The sequence below is a fragment of the Hemiscyllium ocellatum genome, chromosome 8, assembly GCF_020745735.1.
Source record: "Hemiscyllium ocellatum isolate sHemOce1 chromosome 8, sHemOce1.pat.X.cur, whole genome shotgun sequence".
Classification (NCBI taxonomy): domain Eukaryota; kingdom Metazoa; phylum Chordata; class Chondrichthyes; order Orectolobiformes; family Hemiscylliidae; genus Hemiscyllium; species Hemiscyllium ocellatum.
This window is the reverse complement of record NC_083408.1, coordinates 72,641,810-72,667,226: the sequence shown is the minus strand read 5'-3', so window position 1 is coordinate 72,667,226 and position 25,417 is coordinate 72,641,810. Positions and strand designations below refer to the sequence as shown.

The 25,417-nt window shown below is 38.0% G+C and overlaps 1 protein-coding gene across 2 annotated transcripts in view; it reads right to left on the bottom strand.

Moving 5' to 3' along the window:
- Positions 1-25,417, bottom strand: part of sos2 (son of sevenless homolog 2 (Drosophila)) — a 96,808-nt gene that overhangs the window by 22,734 nt on the left and 48,657 nt on the right. For both annotated transcript variants that reach the window (XM_060829189.1, XM_060829190.1), the window contains exons 8-16: positions 25,112-25,210; positions 17,505-17,632; positions 15,960-16,615; positions 13,649-13,730; positions 13,279-13,401; positions 13,076-13,179; positions 12,219-12,441; positions 8,861-8,980; positions 170-332 (exon numbers count right to left, since the gene is read on the bottom strand). In XM_060829189.1, the coding sequence (XP_060685172.1) occupies positions 170-332; positions 8,861-8,980; positions 12,219-12,441; positions 13,076-13,179; positions 13,279-13,401; positions 13,649-13,730; positions 15,960-16,615; positions 17,505-17,632; positions 25,112-25,210 (1,698 nt within the window). The remainder of the gene's footprint in view (positions 1-169; positions 333-8,860; positions 8,981-12,218; positions 12,442-13,075; positions 13,180-13,278; positions 13,402-13,648; positions 13,731-15,959; positions 16,616-17,504; positions 17,633-25,111; positions 25,211-25,417) is intronic.

Here is a 25,417-nt window from a genome sequence, read left to right as displayed (position 1 = left end):
GATGATTAATTGCCTAACATATATTAGTTGAATATTCAAATAGCAGCTGATAAATTGACTTTGACAGTTATATTTAAAAATGAACAGTGCTTTTTACTTGAATAATAGAAATAACTGCAAATATTAATTGATCAGGAGATGCAAAACTAAAACAATGTAAAACACTCACCTCAAAAGTGTGATCCAGCCTATAAACTGGCACAGAGTTTACTGTACTGACAATTTCCAGGACACCATTAAAATTGTTGAGTTCCTGGAAAACTTGCAAGATCTCTATAATTCGACTTAAAACTGCTATTCTCTCCTCAAAATTTTCTGCTTCTACAATACACCTACAGAAGGGAAAATAATAAATATTCACAAGTAGAAAACATGAAAAGTGTTGTGTCAAAAAATTAATGCTGCCGAACTGTTCAATATTTGTCTTGCTGAAAAACACATCAATCTCATCTCTGTTCTCTATACTGTACTGCAGATGTAGTTAGCTATCAAAACTAGAGATTTTCCAAACGGGGCAAGTCAAGTGTTGTAAAGATAGTAAATAGAGGTGCCTGATTACCATATATACTCAGTTAATAGTCAATCTTGTCTAAAAGTCCATCTTGACTTTTGCCAAAAAATTCCAACTCTTTTTTTACTTGCCATCTTCATTGTCAAAATCAACTTGTCCGAGTGCAAACCTGCTCATTCAAAGGTAAATAGTCAGCTCCTCTTGTCTGCACAGAGTAATAAAACTATTTTGAGTCCTTTTGTGCTCAACATGGATATGGGGCTGACAGGAACAGTCTCTGACTTTGCAACTCTTTTAATCAGCTGAGGTACTGTTTTCAGCTTTTTAAAAAATATTCATTTATTGAAAATGAGATCACTGGCTGGGCCAGCATTTGTTGCCCACCTCCAAGAGCCCTTGGAAAGGTGTTGGTAAGAACTCCCAGGGCTCTCCCTCCTGACTCTACACTGGTGGCACATGACATACCCAGGGTAGTGATCATGTTGTCTGGCTCTTGTGAGTATGACTACATCAGGCGGTTTCTGCATGTGGAACAGCTCACCCAATTTTAGCACTAGCCCCCAGATATTGGTAAGGAGAACTTGCAGAGTTAGCAGGGCTGAGGTTATCATTGTCATTCCAGTGCCTACGTTGATGCCAAATGGCTTGCTTGATTTTAATCCTATCGTGAGATTTTTTAAATGGGTTGATACAACTGAATATCTTTTTATGTCATTTCAGAGTGTGGCTGAGAGTCAACCACATTGATGTGGGTCTGCAGTCACACAGACTAGACCAGACATAGATGAGAACCTCTGTCGCTAGCATGTTACCTGGGTCTCTGCATTATTAGTCCAGTGACAATAGCAAGAAAATGGAAGAGGATAAAGAAGAATACTTGCATACAATGGATTCTTACTTGACAAAATCTTGGCCTCAGAAGTTCAATATATACATGAGTACAACTGGAAAGTCATTTGGCTTTGTGTTTCACATTAAGTTGACTTGCTGAGCAGGATGTGCTGTTCCGATTCAATATTTTTTGATTCAGCACCTTTATTTTGAACTATTCCTACTAGTTTCCAATTCCAACCTTATAAGTCTATGGTCATCATTTCTCTTCTGGTAACTTCCTTGTTCAGTATCCAAAATTAGATGTGCTGCATCCTTCCTTATTGGAAAACACTCCCCAAGACTAGTTTTGGCTTTATGCTAAGACTGTTCCCCATTTCAGTTACAAATTGTAAACCTAAAAGGTAAATTTGCTTTGTGAACATGTATTAATTATTAAAAACTGTTATCTCTGTCCCCACTCTCTGTCAAATTTTCTGCTAAAAAATGTGATATCTACACTATAATTACATCCTCTTTCCAGTGGAAGTTAATGACTTCTAACACTACCTCACACAATCTTCACTATCAACGTGCAACACTAACTGGTGCTTTAGATAGACATCTGCTGGATAATCATCTTCAGAATGTGTCACGTGCATAATGTCTGCAATTGTCAGCTTCAAGAATTGACATTCTTCTGAAATCTAAAACAGGGCAAAAGATACACAATTTTCTTACTCTCTTTTGGCACAATAAATAAATAAAGTAATATCACGTATTTCACACTTGGAGACAGGAATAGATGATCCCTAAATTTAGTCAGTTATTTACTTGGAATGCTAAAATAATTTTTTAAAACATCATCTTACCAAAATAGATAAAGTAGCAGCCTGGGAATGAAGTGACTTCTCAGGCTACTACATAGCCCACAATACAGTGTCTATTCAGCCTATTAAAAACTATGAATAGTATCCACACAATGGAGTCAGGAGTGTATAGCGATGAGTTTTCTTTTACAATAATTTTGATCTGATCCAGCAAGTAAAGAATTCTTTTTAATTGTGGTCAATGAAGTGGTATCATTTGGCTCTTTGTCTGTGAAAGCATTCCTACATGCGAAATGGAATGTTCCATACGCCCTTTGGTCAAATAAACAAATATTTGAACTTATTTTTTTAGATTAGATTACTTACAGTGCGGAAACAGGCCCTTCGGCCCAACAAGTCCACACCGACCCGCCGAAGCGCAACCCACCCATACCCCTACATTTACCCTTACCTAACACCACAGGAAATTTAGCATGGCCCAATTCACCTGACCCGCACATCTTTGGACTGTGGGAGGAAACCGGAGCATTTTATAGTCCAAAAAACAGAAACTCAGGCTAAAAAGTGTTAAATCACTTGGAAATAAAATCAGTTTTTGGTTCTCTAAATCTTTAAATAAGTTTGTAAATTACTTGGTTCAAATGAGAAAAGTTAAAATCTCTATGACTCTATGTAACTGACATATACACTACTCTGGATTTCAAAATTCTAGCATCCACAGTATTCTGTTTTTACTTTAAGTTTAAGTTTTGTAAATAAGTTTGTATAGTTACTTTGACCTTTGTGTATTTTTCTGTATCTTGTGAACATTGAAAACACAGTTTGAACAAACTAAAAATCAGATCTTGTAACTGTACTGTAATGTGACTCCCAATTTCTCTGAAAAATAAAAGGCCATAATAGCCTTTACAAAATAATCTTATAATTTAACTATTGGTTCTCTTATCTAAAATTTGAAATTCTCTAGAATACTTGGATATATCAAATATACATTTGGGGTGATTTCAAATTAGGATGTGATAATGTTGCATTCTCCAAGCAGACAAGAATTTACTCTGCTGGTGCCTTGTTATCATTGTAGAGATTTGTGAAGGTAGAAATCAAAGGAGGACAAGCTGCAATTAAAAGGGTTGATCCCATAAACAGTTGATATTTTAAGGAACCAGTCAGGTGGTAGTAGGAAGGGATATCATTAAGATCATCATTGTTAAAGAGACCAACTATAAATTGGGCACACATTGCCGAGCTGATCTGAGATTGGTCATGTTCTGTTCATGCACAGGTAAGTTAAATAGAGTTCAGGATGCCCCTGATCACGTACACGGGCAGTGACTTGCAAAATCTAATGAGCCATTACTCTTAGAAGTCCAATGTAAAGTAAGAAGTTGGAAAAATAACTCCAGTCAACAAAATAGAACAGAACAAATAACATGCATTCAGTCAACCAGAAATTGTAAGCTAATGTCCCAAAATGGATTGACTGAAAATCACAGCTTTAATTAAGTATCATTCTTTTGTACTTATTGTGATAAACTTAATAAACTTATTAAATTCTCTGAAGCCTATGGGAACGCACTTTTGCCTGGGACGGTCTTGGAACTGATCAGTACTAATAAATATGTGGATTGGTTCTTTGAAACTTAATCTACATTACTCAATAACTGATTGAAGTCTTACATTTAAAATAAAGCTATAAGATAAAACCTCACAACTGGGTTAAAGTAATTCATTGTCAATGGTAGAGAAACAGAATCCCAAAACAAGCATATACTTTGAGTCCTTGGTAAAGAGTGGCTGACTGGCTTAAGTCTCCTTAATGCCCCACTGGACAGGACATGGTGTTTGTATACATAACATTAAAATATGGAATAAGCTGCTGAAAAGTGACAGATTTATATGTGTATATATTACCTTTTTAAGAGGTCAGATTTTCAAAATAGTGGTACATAAGTGTGGTCATTTTTGTGAAGGGTTGATTTAAGAAAAAACTAAGTCAGATAGTCCTTCTGGAATAGTAACCTGATTCAGTAAGCATTAGAAAGTATTAGCCCCTAAGATGTTAACACTGAATGTTTCACAACAAGTCGAGGAAACAACGAAGGCCATTAGCTTGTCTTTAGATTAGAATAATCAAGGATTGAAAGTTCCAATGTGAGCTCTAAGGAGACCTGACTAGAGTCGGAAGAAAATATCACCTCTCTTCAAGGAAGAGTTTCATCCAGAACAGTTCAAACAACAATTTATCTCAAAAGAAGTGTTTAATCTGTGCAACTTCCAGTCCAGGAATATTTAGCTAGAAATCGGCTGGTTATCAGAAGCTCTCAGGTGTATGATTATAATTGTGAGAAAACTTCACAAGAAACAAACTAGGGGGAATCAATTAACTCAAATTTGAAGTTTGACATGGAAATATAATTTCTGTTGATGAATTGCTGCAAAGTGATGATGGTGGGAAATAGAATGAAACTCTGTTTTGGTGGGAAATTTAACATTTTTCTAACTGTGATTTATATCTACGTGGATTATTCTTCTTTCTCTTTTGCACATTAAATTTGTCATGTTGTTTAAATAAAGCTCTGTAGTCCTACATAACTACCTACACTGAATGACCACCAAGTTTATTAAAATAAAGACAAATAATCTGTCAGACAAAGTTTCATTCTATGATCTGACTTGTCTAGTAGTACCATCAGCTGGGATCATAACAGAAATACTTGACTTGAAACGTGGTCATGACAGGAGACTCCCAGGAGGATAATGAAGATATTTTAGAGATGTTATCAAAGCATAACCCTGAACAGGTTAAACATCCATCATTGCCTCATAACCAACGAAAATGGAGCAAGTTAGATGGTGAAGGCACCAAAAACAAAGTATTTGTCAGATACATACTCAGACAACGTCCAGACACTGGAGAAAGCACACAAATCATCAAACAATTTATCTTTTTACCTCCCTGCATGTGACAGGTCTGTAGCTCGCACATTGAATCGATCAACCATTTCAGAACCCTCTGAACCCGAATGAAAGCAAATCATCCTCAATCTCAAAGGATTGCCTAAGATAATTTTTGTTTTTAAAAGGGTTATGGCTATAGATGCAATTTAAAGTGAGCAGTTTAATTTGGCTCCTATATCTCTTTCCTGTCTTATTCTTAACACGTTAGAAATTATGTTTAAAGGGAGCCAGCACAACCAAACATGTCACCAAAAATGTTTCCAATTATCAAACATAAAACCAGTTTCTGTGGAAATGCAGAAGGCAAGAAAGAAAAGTCAAGCCAGACAATATGACAGAACAAAATATTACAAAACTGGCGTTTAACCAGCCATATTCAACTCTTCCAGCGGCTGTACCATTTTCTGTGTTGGACTGTCATAATGACAAGAAATGCTCCCTGAAAAAAAGTCTGATGGAACATAATCATGGGAGGCTGCAATTTTTTGATAGGACCATTGCATCAATAAACATCCAGATATTCTTACTTTCATTAAAATGATTCAGGATAATATGCTCAATCAAATTATTTTCCTATCCCAAGAGGACACATAAAGCATCACTGTCGAGTCAAGCTACAGCACTTTATTGATGATCAATGATTCAACGATTCTAGCCAATTGTGATAACACCATAGTTTTAAGAGGTGCATTTTCTTCTGGTCTTTTTACTGAAGAAATGTTGAGACAGAGATGCCAATCGGTCTGCTCAAAGCCAATAAAGAAAACAGCTTGAGGGGCCTTGGGGATTTTTTAAAAACTTGCAACAACAGAAGCAGCTTGAATGGATGGGGTCAAGCTCCCACACAACCAGGATTTTTAATTTTAGCTTTCAGCAGTTGCTGGGGTCTTGACATTGGATGTGGAAACTCTTATTCCTCTCTGTTACAGCTAAAAGCTGGGGTTCTCTTCCTGCTGCTAGAATTGCATGTGAGACAATCTAATTTATTGAATTTGCTTTTGCCAAATTTGCCTTTATTTATGGGATGTTACTGTACTGGAATATTTGATTTTTTTTAGCATTACAATAGTGTTATGGTTAAGCCAATTCTTTTACTTTAGTGTTACTTTGTCTGTATTTTAACAGCGTAAAAATAAAGTGCTTAAAGTCAAGTAGTTTGACTAATCAAATTGCATCTGGAATGCAATGTCTTATACTTATCTTTAAAAGAATTAGGGTCAAGGCTATCTTCTTAATATATTTTGAGGGGATTTGGTCTGGTCTTTTACACAATATAGAACATAGAAAAGTACAGCACAGAACAGGCCCTTAGGCTCACAATGCTGTGCTGAGATTTAATCCTAACATAAAATATGCACCCCTCAACTCTCTGCTATCCATGTGCATGTCCAGCAGTCGCTTAAATGCCCCTAATGACTTTGCTCCCACCACCTCAGCTGGCAACGCACTCCATGCTTTCACAAGTCTCTGCGTAAAGAACCTACATCTGATGTCTCCTTTATACCTTCCTCCTAATATCTTCAAATTATGACTTCTCGTACTCGTCAGTCCTGCCCTGGGGCAAAGTCTCTGGCTATTGATTCTATTCCTCTCATTATCTTGTACACCTCGATCAGGTCTCCTCTCTTTCTTCTTCTCTTCAGAGAGAAACGTCTGAGCTTATTCAACTTTTCTTCATAAGGTAAGCCCTTCACTCCAGGCAGCATCCTGGTAAACCTTCTTTGCACCCTCTCCATAGCCTCTGTATCTTTCCTACAGTAGGGCGACCAGAACTGAACACAATATTCCAAGTATGGCCTCACTAGGGACTGGTAGAGCTGCAGCAAAACCGCGCGGCTCTTAAACTCGATCCCCCTGTTAATGAAAGCCAAAACATCATATGCTTTCTTAATAACCCTATCCACTTGGGTGGCAACTTTGAGGGATCTATGTACTTGTACACCCACATCTCTCTGTTCCTCCATACTGCCGAGAATCCTGTCTTTAATCCTATATTCAGCATTCGAGTTCGACCTTCCAAAATGCATCAATCACTTTGCATTTATCCAGGTTGAGCGCCATCTGCCATTTCTCAGCCCAGCTCTGCATTCTGTATATGTCCCGCTGCAGTGTGCAGTAGGCTACTATACGATCGACAACACCTCCAACCTTTGTGTCATCTGCAAATTTACTAACACACCCCTCAACCTCCTCATCCAAGTCATTTATAAAAACTACAAAGAGCAGAGGCCCAAGAACAGAGCCCTGCAGGACCCCACGCAACACTGTCTTCCAGGCAGAATACTTTTCACCTACAAACACTCTCTGCCTTCTGTCAGCCAGCCAATTCTGAACCAGATAGCCAAATCTCCCTATATCCCATACTTCCTGACTTCATGAATCAGTCTACCAGGGGGAACCCTATTAAATGCCTTGCTGAAGTCCATATACACCACATCTACTGCTCAACCGTTGTCAACCTGTCTTGACACCTCCTCAAAGAACTCAATAAGATTTGTGAGGCATGACCTGCCCCTCACAAAGCCATGCTGACTGCCTTTAATCACACTATGCTTTGCCAAATAGTCATAAATCCTATCCCTCAGAATTCTTTCCAAAACTTTGCTGACCACAGATGTGAGACTGACTGGTCTGAATTGTCAGGAAGCTCCCTATTACCCTTCTTGAAAAGTGAAACAACATTCGCCTCCTTCCAATCCTCCGATACGACTCCCGTGGAGAGTGAGGAGGCAAATATCCTCACCAGTGGCTTAGCAACCTCCTTTCACGCCTCCCAGAGCAGCCTAGGATAAATCTGGTCTGGCCCTGGGGACTTATCAATCTTAATGTTTTCCAAACTTTCTAGCACATCATCTTCAACAATCTTGATCTGGTCAAGAGTGCATCCCAGCTCCTCTAAGTTTTATTGTTCAACAAGTTCCCTTTCCTTGGTGAAAACTGAATCAAAAAACTCATTTAGGACTTCCCCTATCTGCTCAGACACCATGCACAAGTTCCCTCTGCTATCCCTGATCAGCCCTACCTTCTTCCTCATCATTCTCTTATTCCTCACGTATGAGTAAAACGTCTTTGGGTTCTCCCTAATCCTTATTCCCAAGCCTTTTTCGTGCCCCCTCCTGGCTCTCCTCAGTCCATTTCTGAGCTCATTGCTAGCAAGCCTGTAATCCTCCAAAGCTGTGCTAGATCCTTGCTTCCTCCACCTTATGTAAGCTGCCTTCTTCCTTTTGAAGAGAAGCTCCTCTGTTCTCATCATCCAAGGTTCCTTAATCTTACCCCTTCTTATCTGTCTCAGAGGAACAAATTTGTGCATCACTCGCAACTGCTCCTTAAATAATCTCCACATGTCTGCTGTGCCCTTTCTGTGGAACAATTGCTCCCAGTCTGTACTTCCCAACTCCTGTCTGATAGCGTCATAATTTCCTTTTCCCCAATTAAATATCTTCCCTCGGTAACTGCTCCTTTCACTCTCCAAGGCTATGCTAAGTGTGAGACAGTTGTGATCACTTTCACCAAAATGCACTCCCCCCACGAGATCTCACACCTGTACAGACCATACTCCTTTAGTATTAACCCAAAGTGATAAAGACATTAAGAAAACAGATTGGGTGCAAGGGGGAATTAATGGAACCATACAAACCAAAGCAGTAAACATGCAGGTCTGAAAGTAATATTACAAACCTGTGGTTTTAAACACTTACTTTCCAGGAACACAGTCACATTCATGTATACAGTAGATCAGCATTCTACTTACTTCTCAAACCACAGAGTAAGGTTTGTTGTATGTCGAATCATTTTCAGTAAATTTGGAGAATTTAACTCTTTGTTTTCTTTTGTCCAGACACTTCCCACGAGTTCAGATGGTTGAACAGCCCTGTTAAAAAAAATCAAAATAGAGCATATTGATTTGGAGATTTTAAAAGTCATTGTCTAGAATCATAAGAACAAAGTCACATCTAATTATCAGGAGGTCTGAGAACAAAGTTTAGTTCCTCAAATTTTATTGAAAGACTAAAATATTTATGCTGTGGCTATTATTTTTCATTTTTACAGAGGTCTTAAAAAACAAACATCCAAAAGCACTTGAATATTATTACAGTAAATAATTTTAATTGCTAGAGAAGGATAGAGTTTCAGTAATGACAATTTATGTCCACATTGATATTACAAGTTATGCATGCACAAAATTGGAACAATTATTGTCTGGCCCCAATGACCCAATTGGAAATAATCATTAAATCAAATAATAGGAGAGACTTGGCTCAAACCCATTAAGTTTGACTGCAAGCTGACCACTTCTGCATTATGTCAACTCCTATTATTTCTTAAATATATAGACAGCTTACACACTTTTCTTAAAAATATAGACTGCTTACAAAAATAATAATACATTCTAATTCCACCAACTATTTTATTGATGGTTCCCTTTTTATACATTTTATATGTTTCACTCTATTTGGAATTCATTCAGCTTTCTCATTAAGCTCATATTACATCTGACATGAAGTGCATCTCAACCCCCTTCTACCCATAGCAATGTTACAGGGAAAAAATTATCTGACTGAAACAATAATCAAGAAAGCAAGATTTTTAAAATTAAAATATAATTGCACAAGTATTATGCAGAACTGCAAGAATTTTGACATTACCTGTATTTTTAAAATGGATTATTATATTTTACTGTCAATTGATGTTGCAAGAGACTACCTTATAATCAAATACCATCTTCTGCAAAGTAAAAATTGTACAAAGGCTACTAAAATTATATGGGTTCACTACTGAATTAGAGAAATTATTTTTGAACATACTACTTGCAGGAAGAAAAGTATGTTTAAAAGGTGAACAAGGTAAAGGGAAGGTAAAGTTGACATTGTCTGACCAGACATAGGGCTGCTCCCTCATTAGAGACAGACTGGTGATGGTTTAACTTTCGGGCCAGCAAGCCTCAGGTGAGGGGAGAGATTGAGAAGGAGAATCCTTCATGATGACCTCAGCCAATGCGGGAATTGAACCCACATTATTAGCAATCTGCATTACATAACAGCCAACCAAACAACAGAGCTAGCTGACCGCCAACCAAGTGAATAGAACTATATCAACAAGTATTCAATTTTATTTATCTTTTCTCTCAAGTATTATCCAAGTTTTAAGCAATTAGCTTATCACTTGTACCATGATATGTGAGCCATTTTAGGATCTATAGAAAATGATATTTAAGTGCAAGAATGTTTTAAAAAATTTAGAATTCTCACTTCATTGAGTTTTACAATTATTAATTCAAAAGGAATTTATTCGTTCATAAAAGGTAAAGTCGCCATAAGCCAGCAACTGAGCTGACTGACCTCTTTATTTCTTCATGTTCTGGATATTTTTGTTTATTCATTTATGGGATAAGAGCATAGCTGGCTAAACCAGCATTTTTGCCCATCCCTAATTACCCAGAGGGCAGTTAAGAGTCAAGCACATTTCTGTGGTCCGGAGTCACATGTAAGGCAGATCAGGTAAGGATGGCAATTTCTTTCCCTAAAGGACATTAGAGAACCAGATGAACATTTCCAACAATCAACAATGGATTCATGGTTATCATTAATTTCTAGATCAAGATATGCAAATAAGATATACATTGAAGTAAGTCTAACTCATTTTATGAATATCATTGTTCAGAATAAAATTCAAACAGAAACAATAAGACAATTGCTTTACCACAGAATCATTAAAACAAGATTGTGCTATCATTCTTGGAAGAGCAGATGGCATTTGGTTCTCAAGAACTATAGATCAGGAGGTGTTGGGGCAAATGGAAACAGCCAGTTTCATTGAAAAGCTGTCAACTAACTGAATGGGACAAAGTCAGGAGGACATCCTTCTACTACCTGGAGAGAGACCCCAAAAAAATACAAGACGTCATGTGTGAGGTCAGTCACATCAGTTATGCCTAAAACAGACATTAACCAAACGAGCGAGGATTAGTTCATCTCAAGCTAAGAGTTTACTAAACAAGAAGGCTAGACTGCTTAAGTTAAAATAATGAACTTGCATTTATGACGTTCAAGGTCTCTCAAAGTATATCATTCGCAAAAAAAAAGTAATCATTGTTGTCATCTAGTATGCATACAGCTAGGTCCCATAAATGGGATGAATGTGGGCGGCACGGTGGCTAGCACTGCTGCCTCACAGCGCCTGTAGACCCGGGTTCAATTCCCGACTCAGGCGACTGACTGTGTGGAGTTTGCACGTTCTCCCCGTGTCTGCGTGGGTTTCCTCCGGGTGCTCCGGTTTCCTCCCACAGTCCAAAGATGTGTGGGTCAGGTGAATTGGCCAAGCTAAATTGCCCGTAGTGTTAGGTAAGGGGTAAATGTAGGGGTATGGGTGGGTTGCGCTTCGGCGGGTCGGTGTGGACTTGTTGGGCCGAAGGGCCTGTTTCCACACTGTAAGTCTAATCTAATCTAATCCATGAACTGTATTACTCATGTTGTACGTGGGAAATAGTTGACAAGAATGTTGGAAAAATCAACCTTACTTTTTGAATAGTGTCATGGAACCTATTAAATCCATTTTACTTTAAAATCTCTTCTGATAGCTAGTAATTAAGAATAGTATTATAAAAGTGTAGCCTGATTTTTTTGGACATCATGAAAGATTTGAAATTAGTTAAGAGGAGATTTGATTCTAACTATTACTAATTACAAATATCAATTGCCAGATGAAACTAAAGCAACTGATAATTCAATTCAATTGTTTCGAAGCATTTTGAGGTGGTCTATTGAAGCACTGGATGAGACCCTAACATTATGTCCCAAGCCTATACTGTTCTGTCATTTTCTAATACAGTAAACATGCTCAAAACCATTAACACTACTTTTAGAGACTTAAAAATACAAATCCAAAATTTGTAACTGGTATGTCTCGATGACAACTAATTACTGAGGAAGTACTGCATTAACAATGAGCATGTCAATATGCAGGAAATTTCTGTTATTTAACTAGTCCTGGAAATTATTTGGTAATTATCTTTTGGATCTCATATTTCAACAACCGTATAAAGCGTTTGTGCTGAATTCTAATAAAATCCGAAGCGGAGATCCTGTACATTAGCTAAATTACTACTTTACCTGTAAAGGTCAGATTCTAAAAGTGTAAGCTGTCGGGCTATTTCAATTGGATGAAGAGTCATAAGATCGAATGTCTCAATTTGCCCAGGTCGACTAATATGCCATTCAATTTGAGGTAGTGGATCCGGAAAAGTAATAGCATGACCGATTCCATTTACTTGAGTTTGGCTCTTGCGGTTAATAATTTTTGTAATAGATTCTACCCACTTTTTCATGGCTTTCCCTGGAAAAATAAAATATTAATTTGTATTATTCAGAATATAGATTTTAAAAACATTTTCAAACCTGAGCAATCAGGCATAAAGTAGCAAGGACAAATCCTGTCTGCATTGTTTAAATATTCATTAACCCTTAGACTTGCGTGGATTGATTTTCTCACTTGGGTTTAATCAGGTTGCTGGTACCACGGATGTGTCAACACATTCAACTTCTTACGTTTAAGCCTTACAATGGGTCAGAAGTCCAAAGATATGACTCTGACAATGAGTTGATATTTCATAGTATTGCTGTGGGTTTACACATACGTGGACTTAGATAGGACTACAGGAGGGCAGGGCATTACTGCATATAATATATAAACAGATTCTTTAAATAGTTTTTTTTTGAAAAGGGAAAACATACAAATAAAAGCATTCTAACAAAGAGAATTGAAGTTGCAACTAATGTAAAAGTTCTGGCAGAAAAGATCATAGGAAATTGACAAAAAACTGAGTTTTTCATACTACATTAATTGTTGAGTAAATTAGTATTAAAGTAATACATTTACATCAATGATATGAAACACCATAGATTCATCGGAAACTCTTTTTCCAAAAAAAAGCCTACCTCTAACAGATCTAATTTTCCATAATACACACCTTTTACACTTGAAATAAATGCTTCCAACCTATTAAGTAGCATGTTATCCCTCTCAAAGTCATAGAAATGATGTTCTACCCAATGTCGAAACACATTTAGCACCCTAAAAAAAGAATACAAGTTGTTAAACCAAATAAGTCACAAGGATTTCACAAGGTACCAATTCTGACTCTATTTCTATTTTAAAAAAGTAAATGAAAACCTGAGTTGCACTGGCTGAATGTACTCCTTACGAAACCGCTTCAGTTCTGCACTAATCGACTGTTCACCCTTCTCTCTGGCGAGCTTATCTGCCTCAGTGGGCTCTGGATCAGGTATTTCAAATCTACATAAAACAAAAATTACAAGTTTAACAAAAAAAATTTAGTACAAACGTAAAACTCCAGAAGTTAAAAATAAAGCCTAACAAAAAAAGTACTGGCAATGATGAATACCAACATTTATGATTTTGTAAAAGCCAACTGACAAACACTATACCATCTTTTAAGTATCTTTCTTGACAACATTTTACAGGGCGCCTAATAGTGTTTTTTTAAAACACGATCTAATTAAAACTTTAATTTATTATTTACCTTTCTATTAACAAGCTCATCAGCTCTTGGGGTTTGCAGAATGAACGATATGTTGTCAGAAAAGTGCGCACAAAATTAGGATCTGTAAATAAATATCAAATTACTTACACTGCAAGTACAATAGCAGTACATTTATCAAAAAGTTATATTACAAAATAATGACTACTTGTGTACAAATTAAACTGATTATTGAAAAATATAATTAGGTGCACCAGCGATGCAGGGTAGATTACTAGTCTTTTAGATTAATGGAATCTGGATTTGAATCTAATCGAAGCTGACTGATGAAGTTTCATCTCTCAGATAGCTAAAGGTCAAAGTGAAATTAGGCAGTGTAGTGACAATTCCTTGCAGCTGTAACTCCACAGGACAAAATCAGCAGTATTTAGATTGTTGGAAAAAACCAAGTATAAACTCAAAACAAATCCCACCTTCTTCAGAATCGTGTAATAATACCTGTGAAGAGGTCCATTAGAAAATACCTACAATCAAAACTGTAGGGCACTTGTTGCACAGTGACATTGCCCATACCTCTGGGCCAGGCATCCTAGGTTCAAGTCCCAGCTGATCCAGAAAATTCTGAGGTTCTTGTTGTGAAGTGATAGTGTCCCTAACTCTGAGTCAGAAGGCTTGGGTTCAAGTCTAAACTGCTCCAGAGGTGTGCCATAACATGCCTGAATATGTTAATTAGAAACATCCAACAAAAACCATAACAGGCAAGCAAAAAAAATCACAACAATACAACGAAAGGTATACTTGAAAGCAGCAAACTGATGAGGCAATGTGACGTGAATTATATTTTTAATTTAAATCATACTACACGTGACAAAGATCAAGAGACAAGATAAATCAAGTACATTGAGTTGTGGGAGAGAGAAAAAGAGGAGGAGATGGGAAGTGAGTGGAGTGTACAGGACCAGATAGGGAGACAGAAGGAACAGTGATGAGGAGGTTAAAGGGTAAGAAGCTACAGTCAGAGTATAGGGTAAATGTGGTGGTAACGGGGTCACAAAAAACTTGACAACAACGAAACAACCCGAAAAGTGAAAACCAGACAAAGATGGATAGGTGAACAAGAACAATAAAGAGCAACAAAGAATAATAATGAGGAGAAACGCGCAGAAACAGAATAAATCATAGATTTCAGTAAAGGATTAATGTAAAGGATTAGTTTAAAAGACAGATATAGTAAAGAAGAAATAAATGGGTACCTCACAATCAGTTATGAAATTTAGAGCATAGAAAGTGGTCTTTCGGCCTACTGTGTCTGAGAGGCACATGGACATCCAGTGCAATCCCACTTTCTAATTCAAGGAGCCTAGCCTTCAAATGCACATCAAAATACTTGTTAAATGTTATGAGGAGTCCTGGTCTTACCATCCTTTCAAGCAATGAGTTGCAGAACCTAAACAATCTAACTAAAATTATTCATCCTCAAATCCTTCCTATACATTCCACTTCATAAACTATAATTATGTCCCCAATATGAACTCCTCAACCAACAGAAAAACATTTCCTAATGATATTTTGTTCCCCATTCACATACACTGCATACAGGCCTCCACCCAGCCTTCATTTTTTCAATGTACTTCTTTTGTGCAGAGGGTACAATCATTGTCTAAGGTTTCGATATGGGACACATCATTTATATAAATAAGATAGGTACATTGTGTACACATGGATCGCTTTAATGCGTAAATCTCATGCATCTGTGAACCCCAGTGCTACATGTTGGAAGTTTTCAGTTCTCTGAATTACTTGTAATTCCTGTCCAAGACCAGTGTTGTGTGGCTGTTTAATTTTAGGATTCACACTGAAGTGTCAGAGGTGTAAGGATTTTGGGTTGAGCATCCTTTTTGACAAGTGTACAAGGCTAGCTTTTTATTTTGTTTTACATATGTGTCAAACAAATTGATACTCTGTTTCTATGTGTGCGATAATTAAAATAATTCAGGTAATTAAAAAACGCAGTGTTTTGTTTTACAATTAGCTTCAATTCAGTGGCATAGCTGCCAACCCACATAAAAGCTCCATGCCAAAAATTTATTCAAGAAATGACATTTCCAGCTAACTTCAGAAAAATAGAACATTTAAATGCTGAACAAATACATTCTTCCTTACTGCACATTCATTTATTTTGATGTGCAACTCATTTTTAAACTGGCTTGTCAAAACACCCTGATCAATACTATGTTATGCACAACATAAAGCTACAGAGTTGATTAAAAGTTCATCTTGTAGACAAATTATTAAAATGGCTAACATGTAAGCCATTAAAACAGAAGTTCCATCTGTTCAGCCAGACATTTACCTGCATACATGTGGTATGTCAGCCTCTCAATCAGTTTTAGCACACTTCCTCCTTTTATAATTGGTATTCCAGATTTAGCTTGTACACTTTCTTCAAATACTATGTTCTCTTCAGAATCTTCTTCCGCAAAGTTATATACATCTGGACTGGGTAGTCTCAGTGGTTGCTCCTTCTCCTCATGTAAAAGAACGGAGTCTAACATTCGCTCCAATGTACTCCGATACTGAAGTGAAATCAAAGCTGCCATCCAGTTGTTTTTATCTTCTGCAGATCTGGCAGCAAATATTACACTGTTCTCATCCTTGGAGAGGATTTCAAATGCATGCTTGCATTCACCAGAGTTATCTTTGTCAATGATTTTCACTTTTCGCATTAGAAACTTTTCTTTGAGCCGATATTCGACGTTGCTACAACCAGGTAACCGGGACTGTCCATGATTGATCCTGCAACTGATCATTAATCCATCAAAAAGAAAGATGTGCCTCTCATGCTTTGCTCCTACACGTGTTAGTGTTCCTTCCATTATAAATTCATTGCAGCACTGTCCAATATCTTTACCTTCCCATCCATCAATGTTTTTCTGGATTTCATTCATTTTCTTGATGGCAAGGTGTTTACTTCTTATCTGGTGGTTGTAGAGGCGAGGTAAAGGCTGACTACATAATAGAGAAAGTCAAATATCATTACACTCCTTTACATAACAAACAATCCAACAAGAGATTTGCATGATTTTTATTGGAAGGATTCAAAGAAAATAATTACAAAAGAAATCATCCACAAAAGTACATTAATCACTATCAAGATATCAGTGTTGGGAACTGGAAAAGATTTTCCACTTGAGTAAATATTAAGCAGTTACAAAAAGAATACGGTTTAATGCAGAGTAAAACTCATTCGGCTCTATCCGATCAATAGGCTTATGGTTCCTCTGAATACTACATCCTATGACTTGTTCCTCATCCCACACTAACCATTCAATGTCTCAGTGAGACAAATGACTAAATACAACTTCATGTTGGTTAAGGACACTTTCTATTAGGGGCAGGCTTACACTGACAAAGATCTTGAGACAATCTACAGCCTGTAAAGACTTCTGATTTGCCAATTCTGTGCTGAATTAGAGTTGCAGTTTGAAATGATGAACTGTATATGATTTTCTTTATCCTTTCTGTTTGTACAATTAACTAAGGCTTTGATCATCATTTAACATTCAGAAAGGTCCAAATAGTATTCTCCTTTGCTTTCAATATCCAAGCAGGCTTTTCTTAGTTTGGTATTATCAGTAATAACAAATTCAATAAAGGAATGGCATCTGCAATTGGCATTCCTGTTCATGTAACTAAAACATTCTACTTGGGTGTACATGTTAAAAATGACACCCAATAATAAAAATAAAGGAGGTAATTCAAGTTCAAAATACATTTTAAAATTTGGAATATCTACTAATTTAGTGCAACGTGAAGTCTTCTGAATGAAGATAATTGTGGTCTCTCAACCAAAATGGTTCCTATGCAAGAGTGGAAATACTAAAATGATTTAGCTTACCCTGCCCTGCGTTTAGGTAGGTGCTTGTTGCAGATACGTTCCATACTACACTGAAGATTCAGCAAAGTGGTAATGGCTTGTTTCAAACACTCTCTGTCTTCTTCATCTTCACTTCGCTCCTCTAGTTGCTACAATTTTACACAAAAGCATTGAAGGTTTGGAGTAAAACTAACACAGGTATCTAACAGTGTAAAAACAAAAACATTGAAATAATCCCTTTAAACGCATTTTTAACATTTTACAGAAGCAAGTGACCATATGACTGTACCTTCCTGTATCGATAAAGGAAATTGCTGCTTGACTAATATTATGCTCATGGGGAAAAATAAGTGGCAGAAAAACACGAGAACACAAAGATAAAACTATCATGAAAGCCAGTCAACAGACAGCTATAAAATATGATAGTTCTTGTCAGCGTATGTGGCACTCTAAAATGATGCAAATAACAAACAATGAATTTTTAATCAAATAAATCCTACTTACAAACGTAGCTTATACTTTACAACAGAAGACACAAATCATTGTAAATCTTTCAAAATGACGTCACTGGTCCCTGAATACAAGGGTCTGTTTGTAATTAAGTTTCCTTATGTCTAATGACCATGAAATATAAGGCACATATTATAAGTCAGAAAAGAATTGAGAATCCATTAAACTGTTAATCCTATGCAATAATGAGTTATACGACTTATTAAAGGATTAAGACGAGAATCAAATTTTTAATCAGCTGGGATGATGAAGCTATCTTCAGTTCTATGACTATTTCCTGATACCCTCCCTCTTCATCCCCCACCTCAGCTACCCACTCATGTTCTCTAGTCAAGTGTTGCTTCCTGTCCCAATGGCTGACTCAGACTCCACATAACTTTACAGACTTTGTAGATATCCTCCAGGGCTCCAAATCCCAGTGGAAATTGGCCAAGAGTAGCTCAGCAGTCACAGCAGTGATCTGGGTGCCAGCATCTACACCTGTTGATTCTTTGAAGAGGAGCTGTGAAGAATTTGTACTGCACAAGATTATGTTTATGCGCATGCTGAATTTTAATGATCTAATATTGCGCTTGTTTCATTTATGAGCATTTTATAAACTTTAATAATATGCACCTCTTTCCAATCTTGCTGGTATTTGCTTTCTAGCTTCGCAAGTGGCAGTCTCAAATGGTTAAGACTTAAATCTGAGAAATTGGTGATTATGAAAAAGATCCATGGTTCTTTACAGGGCTTCTATAGAGAGGAGTGTGTGAAGGGTAAAAAAAGAGGCATAGTGGGCTTAACAAGCAATTGCCAGATAGACATGCTGCATTCCCCAGGCAGCAACATATATCACTGGTGGTGCAATGGCCACACAATGTTCCTCCTCAAATGAAGAGACTCTGCACAAATCTCAAACGCAAAGTGAGGATCAAACATACAAACTTCTTAAGTCAGGACAACCACCTCCTAGGGTAATAGAAATCACTAATTAAGAACTCTCAGAAATAGTACTGAGTAAATGTCTTTCGCACAATTAGGCGGGAGAACAGCTGTGAGGTTTCAATACTGCCATTTCTTCAACCTATTTAATTACAACTCTAATTTCACTTAGCTTTCATTGGTGAGTTTGTGGAAGTCCATGTATATACAGGAAATTTCAATAGTCCCTTAAGTTAGCCCTTTGAGTGCCAGATCATAAATTGCTATGTCACCTATTTGAAGATGACTTGCTCATATGCAGCCTAACGTGTTGCAGTTAAATGCAGAAGTTGGTGGATTAGAGGTAGGATTCCAAAAAGCTGTCAATTTTTGCACTTCTAAACCTCAACCTCCTCTGTAATTTCCAACAGTCAGTTGGTTTAAGTTCTCTCTATTGAATCAAAAGCCCATATTGTTCAGGCCTTGTTCAGGGAGTTGGGCCTTAAGTGACTCTCTTTCTCTAATTTTGTGAATTTGTTCCTCTGAGACAGGTAAGAAGGGGAAAGATTAAGGAATCTTGGATGACGAGAACAGAGGAGCTTCTTGTCAAAAGGAAGAAGGCATCTTATGTAAAGTGGAGGAAGCAAGCCTCTAGCACAGCTTTAGGGGATTACAGGCTTGCTAGAAAGAAGCTCAGAAATGGACTGAGGAGAGCCAGGCAGGGGCATGAAAAAGACTTCAGGATTAGCGAGAACCCAAAGGCATTTTACTCATACATGAGCAATAAAAGAATGATCAGGGAGAAGGAAGCACCGATCAGGGATAGCGGAGGGAACTTGTGCGTGGAGTCTGAGCAGATAGGGGAAGCCCTAAATGAGTTTTTGTTTCAGTTTTCACCAAGGAAAGGGAACTTGTTGTGAATGAAAACTTTGAGGAGCTGGGATACAATCTTGACCAGATCAAGATTGATGAAGTTGATGTACTGGAAAATTTGGAAAACATTAAGATTGATAAGTCCCCTGGGCCAGATCAGATTTATACTAGGCTGCTCCGGGAAGTGAGAAAGGAGGTTGCTAAGCTGCTGACAAGAGTATTTGCCTCCTCATTCTCCACGGGAGTCATACCGGAGGATTGGAAGGAGGCGAATGTTGTTCCTCTTTTCAAGAAGGGTAATAGGGAAGTCCCTGGCAATTACAGACCAGTCAGTCTTACGTCTGTGGTCAGCAAAGTTGTGGAAAGAATTCTGAGGGATAGGATTTATGACTATTTGGCAAAGCATAGTGATTAAAGGCAGTCAGCAGGGCTTTGAGAGGGGCAGGTCATGCCTCACAAATCTCATTGAGTTCTTTGAGGAGGTGACTAGACAGGTCGGCAAAGGTCGAGCAGAGGATGTGGTGCATATGGACATCAGCAAGGCATTTGATAAGGTTCCTCCTGGTAGATTCATTCATAAAGTCAGGAAGTATGGGATACAGGGAGATTTGGCTATCTGAATTCAGAATTGGCTAGCTGAACAGAAGGCAGAGGGTGGTTGTTAGATGGAAAATATTCTGCCTGTAGGCCAGTGTTGAGTGAGGTCCAATAGGGCTCTGTTCTTGGGTCTCTACTCTTTGTAGTTTTTATAAATGACTTGGATGAGGAGGTTGAGGGGTGGGTTAGTAAATTTGCAGATGACACAAAGATTGGAGGTGTTGTCGATAGTATTGAGGGCTACTGCAGGCTGCATGTCACAGACAGGATGCAGAGCTGGGCTGAGAAGTGGCAGATGGAGTTCAATCTAGATAAATGTGAAATGAAGCATTTTGGAAGGTCGAACCCAAATGCTGAATATAGGATTCAAGACAGGATTCTTGGCAGTGTGGAGGAACAGAGAGATCTAGGTGTGCAAGTACATAGATTCCTCAAAGTTCTCACCCAAGTGGATAGGGTTATTAAGAAAGCATATGGTGTTTTGGCTTTCATTAACAGGGGGATCGAGTTTAAGAGCGGCGAGGCTTTGCTACAGCTCTACAAGTCCCTGGTGAGACCACACTTGGAATATTGTGTCCAGTTTTGGTCACCCTACTATAGGAAAGATGCAGAGGCTTTGGAGAGGGTGCAAAGAAGGTTTACCAGGATGCTGCCTGAACTGGAGGGCTTGCTTTATGAAGAAAGGTTGAACGAGCTCAGACTTTTCTCTCTGAAGAGAAGGAGGAAGAGAGGAGACCTGACCGAGGTATACAAGATAATGAGTGAAATAGATAGAGTCAATAGCCAGGGACTTTGCCCCAGGGCAGGTTGACTGGTACGAGGAGTCATAGTTTGAAGATTTTAGGAGGAAGGTATAAAGGAGACGTCAAAGGTTGTGAATGCATGGAATGCGTTGCCAGCTGTGGTGGTGGAAGCAGAGTCATTAGGGACATTAAAGTGACTGCTGGACATGCACATAGACAGCAGTGACTTGAGGAGTGTGTAGGTTAAGTGATTATATTTTACACTAGGATTAAACCTCGGCACAACATCGTAGGCCAAAGGGCCTGTTCTGTGCTGTACTTTTCTATGTTTTATGACTCGAGACCATGGGTAAATGGATAATTGATTGCACTTATTGATTGCTCATTTTCTGAAAAGAAAAATACAGCTTCATAAGAAATTTATCTGCAGTAATATCTGGATACTTGCTTGATAAAATTCATCAACCTGACTATACAATAGCCAACTAGATAAAGTGCAAAAAGAAACAGTTTATGCCAGACAGTTGAGGCAATGTTCCCTCTAAGCTATGTGCATGCAACCATTCAGCAATTAAAAAGCTGCAACATAAATTACACACATCATCTCCTTTAAGAAAATGCATGCGTGCAGATGCACATAAATATTTTTCTGAAATCGTATATTTAGCTGTAAAGTCTGTTGCTGGGCACAAAGCATAATCCAAAAACATTTACATTCTGCAAAAAAAAAAGAGGAACTGAGGATATAAGAACCAAAGCAACACCCATGAATTACTGAGAAGTGATAAAATGTCTTTAGTAGTCTGGTGGAAAAGAGACAGCAAGCTAATCAACTGGCAACTTCAAAAATACTTATGCAACTCAAAGCGCCTGTTCAGAGTAGATTATGCAAAAATCAAAAAGTGATCAACCAGATTAGCTCAAGTTTCTCTATCAACAGATGTTGTCAAGTTGTTGAGTGTTCCAATATTTTCTGTGTTCGTTTCAGACTAGGATGAAATTCGTTTAATCATTTTAAATTCCTAATTTTTTTACTTAACAGATTAACAGCATCCATTTATATGTCTTTTACTAATTAAAATCTAATCATCAAGAAAGGATATTTGGGGACTCGTTAACTGAGGTAATATGGGCTGAGGTTAGAAACAGGAAAGTAAAAGTCAACATGCTTGGAGTTTTCTATAGGCCTCCGAATAGTCCCAGAGATGTAGAGGAAAGGATAGCAAAGATGATTCTCGATAGGAGCAAGAGGGGCAGAGTACTTGTCATGAGGGACTTCAACTATCCAAATATTGACTGGGATCACAACAGTACGAGTACTATAGATGGGTTAGTTTTTGTCCAGTGTGTGCAGGACAGGCCTACAAGGGGCGAAGCCACTTTAGATTTAGTACTGGGTGACGAGCCTGGGCAGGTGTTAGATTTGGAAGTAGGTGAGCACTTTGGAGACAACAATCACAATTCTGTCAGGTTTACTTTAGTGATGGAAAGGAATAGGTGTACTCCACCGAGCAAGAGTTACAGCTGGGGGAAGGGAAATTAAGATGCAATTAGGAAAGATTTAGGAAGTATAGAATGGGGAAGGAAACTGCAGAGGATGAGCACATTAAAAATGTGGAGCTTATTCAAGGAAAAGCTCCTGTGTGTCCTAGATAAGTATGTACCTGTCAGGCAGGGAGGAAGATATAGAACGCATGAGCCGTGGTTTACTAAGGAAGTGGAATCCCTGGTCAAGAAGAAATCAGCGGCTTACATTAGGACAAAATGTGAAAACTCAGTTAGGGCGCTTGAGGGTTACAAGGAAGTCAGGAAAGACCTAAAAAGAGAGCTCAGAAGAGCCAGGAGGAGACATGAGAAGTTGTTGGCAGATAGGATCAGGGTTAATCCTAAGGCTTTTCATAGGTATGTCAGGAATAAAAGAATGATAAGAGTTAAATTAGGGCCAATCAAGGATAATAATGGGAAGTTGTGTGTGGAGTCACAGGAGATAGGGGAAGCACTAAATAAATATTTTTCGACAATGTTCACTATAGTAAATGAAAATGTTGGCGAGGAAGATAGAGATACTTGCATCTAGACTAGAAGAGATTGAGGTGCACAAAGAAGAGGTATTAGAAATACTGCAGAGTGTAAAAAGAGACAAGTCCCCTGGGCTGGATGGGATCTATCCTAGGATCCTCTGGGAAGCAAGGGAAGAGATTGCCGAGCCTTTGGCATTGATCTTCAAATCATTGTCTACAGGAATAGTGTCAGAGGACTGGAGGATAGCAAATGTGGTTCCCTTGTTCAAAAAGGGTAGTAGAGACAACCCTGGTAATTGCAGACCCCGAGTCTCACTTCAGTTGTTGGTAAAGTGTTGGAAAAGGTTGTAAGAGATAGGATTTATAACCATCTAGAAAAGAATAATTTGATCAAGGACAGTCAGCACAGTTTTGTGAAGGGTAGGTTGTGCCTAACGAATCTTATTGAGTTTTTTGACAAAGTGACCAAACAGGTAGATGAGAGTAAACCAGTTGATGCAGTGTATATGGATTTCAGCAAGGCGTTCGATAAGGTTCCCCACAGTAGGCTATTATACAAAATGCAGAGGAATAGGATTGTGGGAGACATAGCAGTTTGGATCAGTAACTGGCTTTCTGAAAGAAAACAGAGGGTTGTTGTTGATGGAACATGTTCATCTTGGTGTCCAGTTACTAGCGGTGTACCATAGGGTCTGTGTTGGGTCCACTGCTGTTTGTCATTTTTATAAATGACCTGGATGAGGGCTTAGAAGAGTGGGCTAGTAAATTGGCAGACGATACTAAGGTCGGTGGAGTTGTGGATAGTGATGAAAGATGTAGTAGGTTGCAGAGAGACATAGATAGGATGCAGAGCTGGGCTAAGAGGTGGCAAATGGAGTTTAATGTGGACAAGTGTGAGGTGATACACTTTGGATGGAGTAATCGGAATGCAAAGTACTGGGCTAATGGTAAGATTCTTGGGAGTGCAGATAAGCAGAGAGATCTCGGTGTCCATGTATTCAGATCCCTGAAAGTTGCCACCCAGGTTGACAGGGGTGTTAAGAAGACATACAGTGTTTTGGCCTTTATTAATAGAAAGATTGAGTTCAGAACCAGGGGGTTATGCTGCAGCTGTACAAAGCTCTGGTACAGCCACACTTGGAGTATTGTGTACAGTTCTGGTCACCGCATTATAAGAAGGATGTAGGAGCTTTGGAAAGGGTGCAGAGGAGATTTACTAGGATGTTGTCGGTATGGAAGGAATGTCTTACAAGGAAAGGCTGAGGGCCTTGAGGCTTTTCTTGTTAGAGAGAAGAAGGTTGAGAGGTGACTTAATAAAGACATACAGGATAATCAGAGGGTTAGATGGGGGGGGACAGGGAGAGCCTTTTTCCAAGTATGGAGACAGCAAACACGAGGGGACGCAACTTTAAAGTGAGGGGAGATAGGCATAAGACAGATGTCAGAGGTAGTTTCTTTACTCAGAGAGTATTAAGGATACGGAATGCTTTGTCTGCAATGGTAGTAGATTTGCCAAGTTTAAGTGCATTTAAGTCGTCATTGTGCAGGCATATGGACGTACATGGAAGAGTGTAGGTGGGATGGGCTTCAGATTAGTATGAGAGGGCGGCGCAACTTCAAGGGCCGAAGGGCCTGAACTGCGCTGTAATGTTCTATGTTCTAAGTCTACTTTAGAAACTATTTATTTAAACTGGAAAAAAAAAGCATTTGCAAATAAATAGTATTCGACATATTCAAATGTAATATTTTCATTCAAAAGGGAGATTACATCAGGCTTGAAATAGAGGATTGTCAGAAGATGGCAGTGCAGATCACTGAACTTGACACCAAAGTCCAACTGCATAGTTACTATTTACAAAAATACATTGTGAAGTATATGAAAACTACACTATTATACATGACATAAAAGAAAGAAAAAATTATGTTTTCCTATTTTATATCAATTCACACACTTCAGATATAATAATTCAGAATGTCTTACCTGCAACAGATCGAAGTAATGCAAACAATGATATATTGGGACTAGCAGTAGTTGTGGAAGTACATATTGAACAGCTTCTTTGAAACCTTCAGCAATAGACTAGAAATTAAAAAAGCATAACTAGTACTAGACAGTTCACAATTTACTACAATTAGATTGTAACAAATAATGAAAGAATCATGTAATATTATGAGTCCAAAAGCAAATGAGGTTTTACAAAAATTACACCAGTTTTGTATCAAAAATAATGTGACTGTAGTGCTGATGAAATTAAATATTTAAGATAACGCTTTATCTTGATTGCTT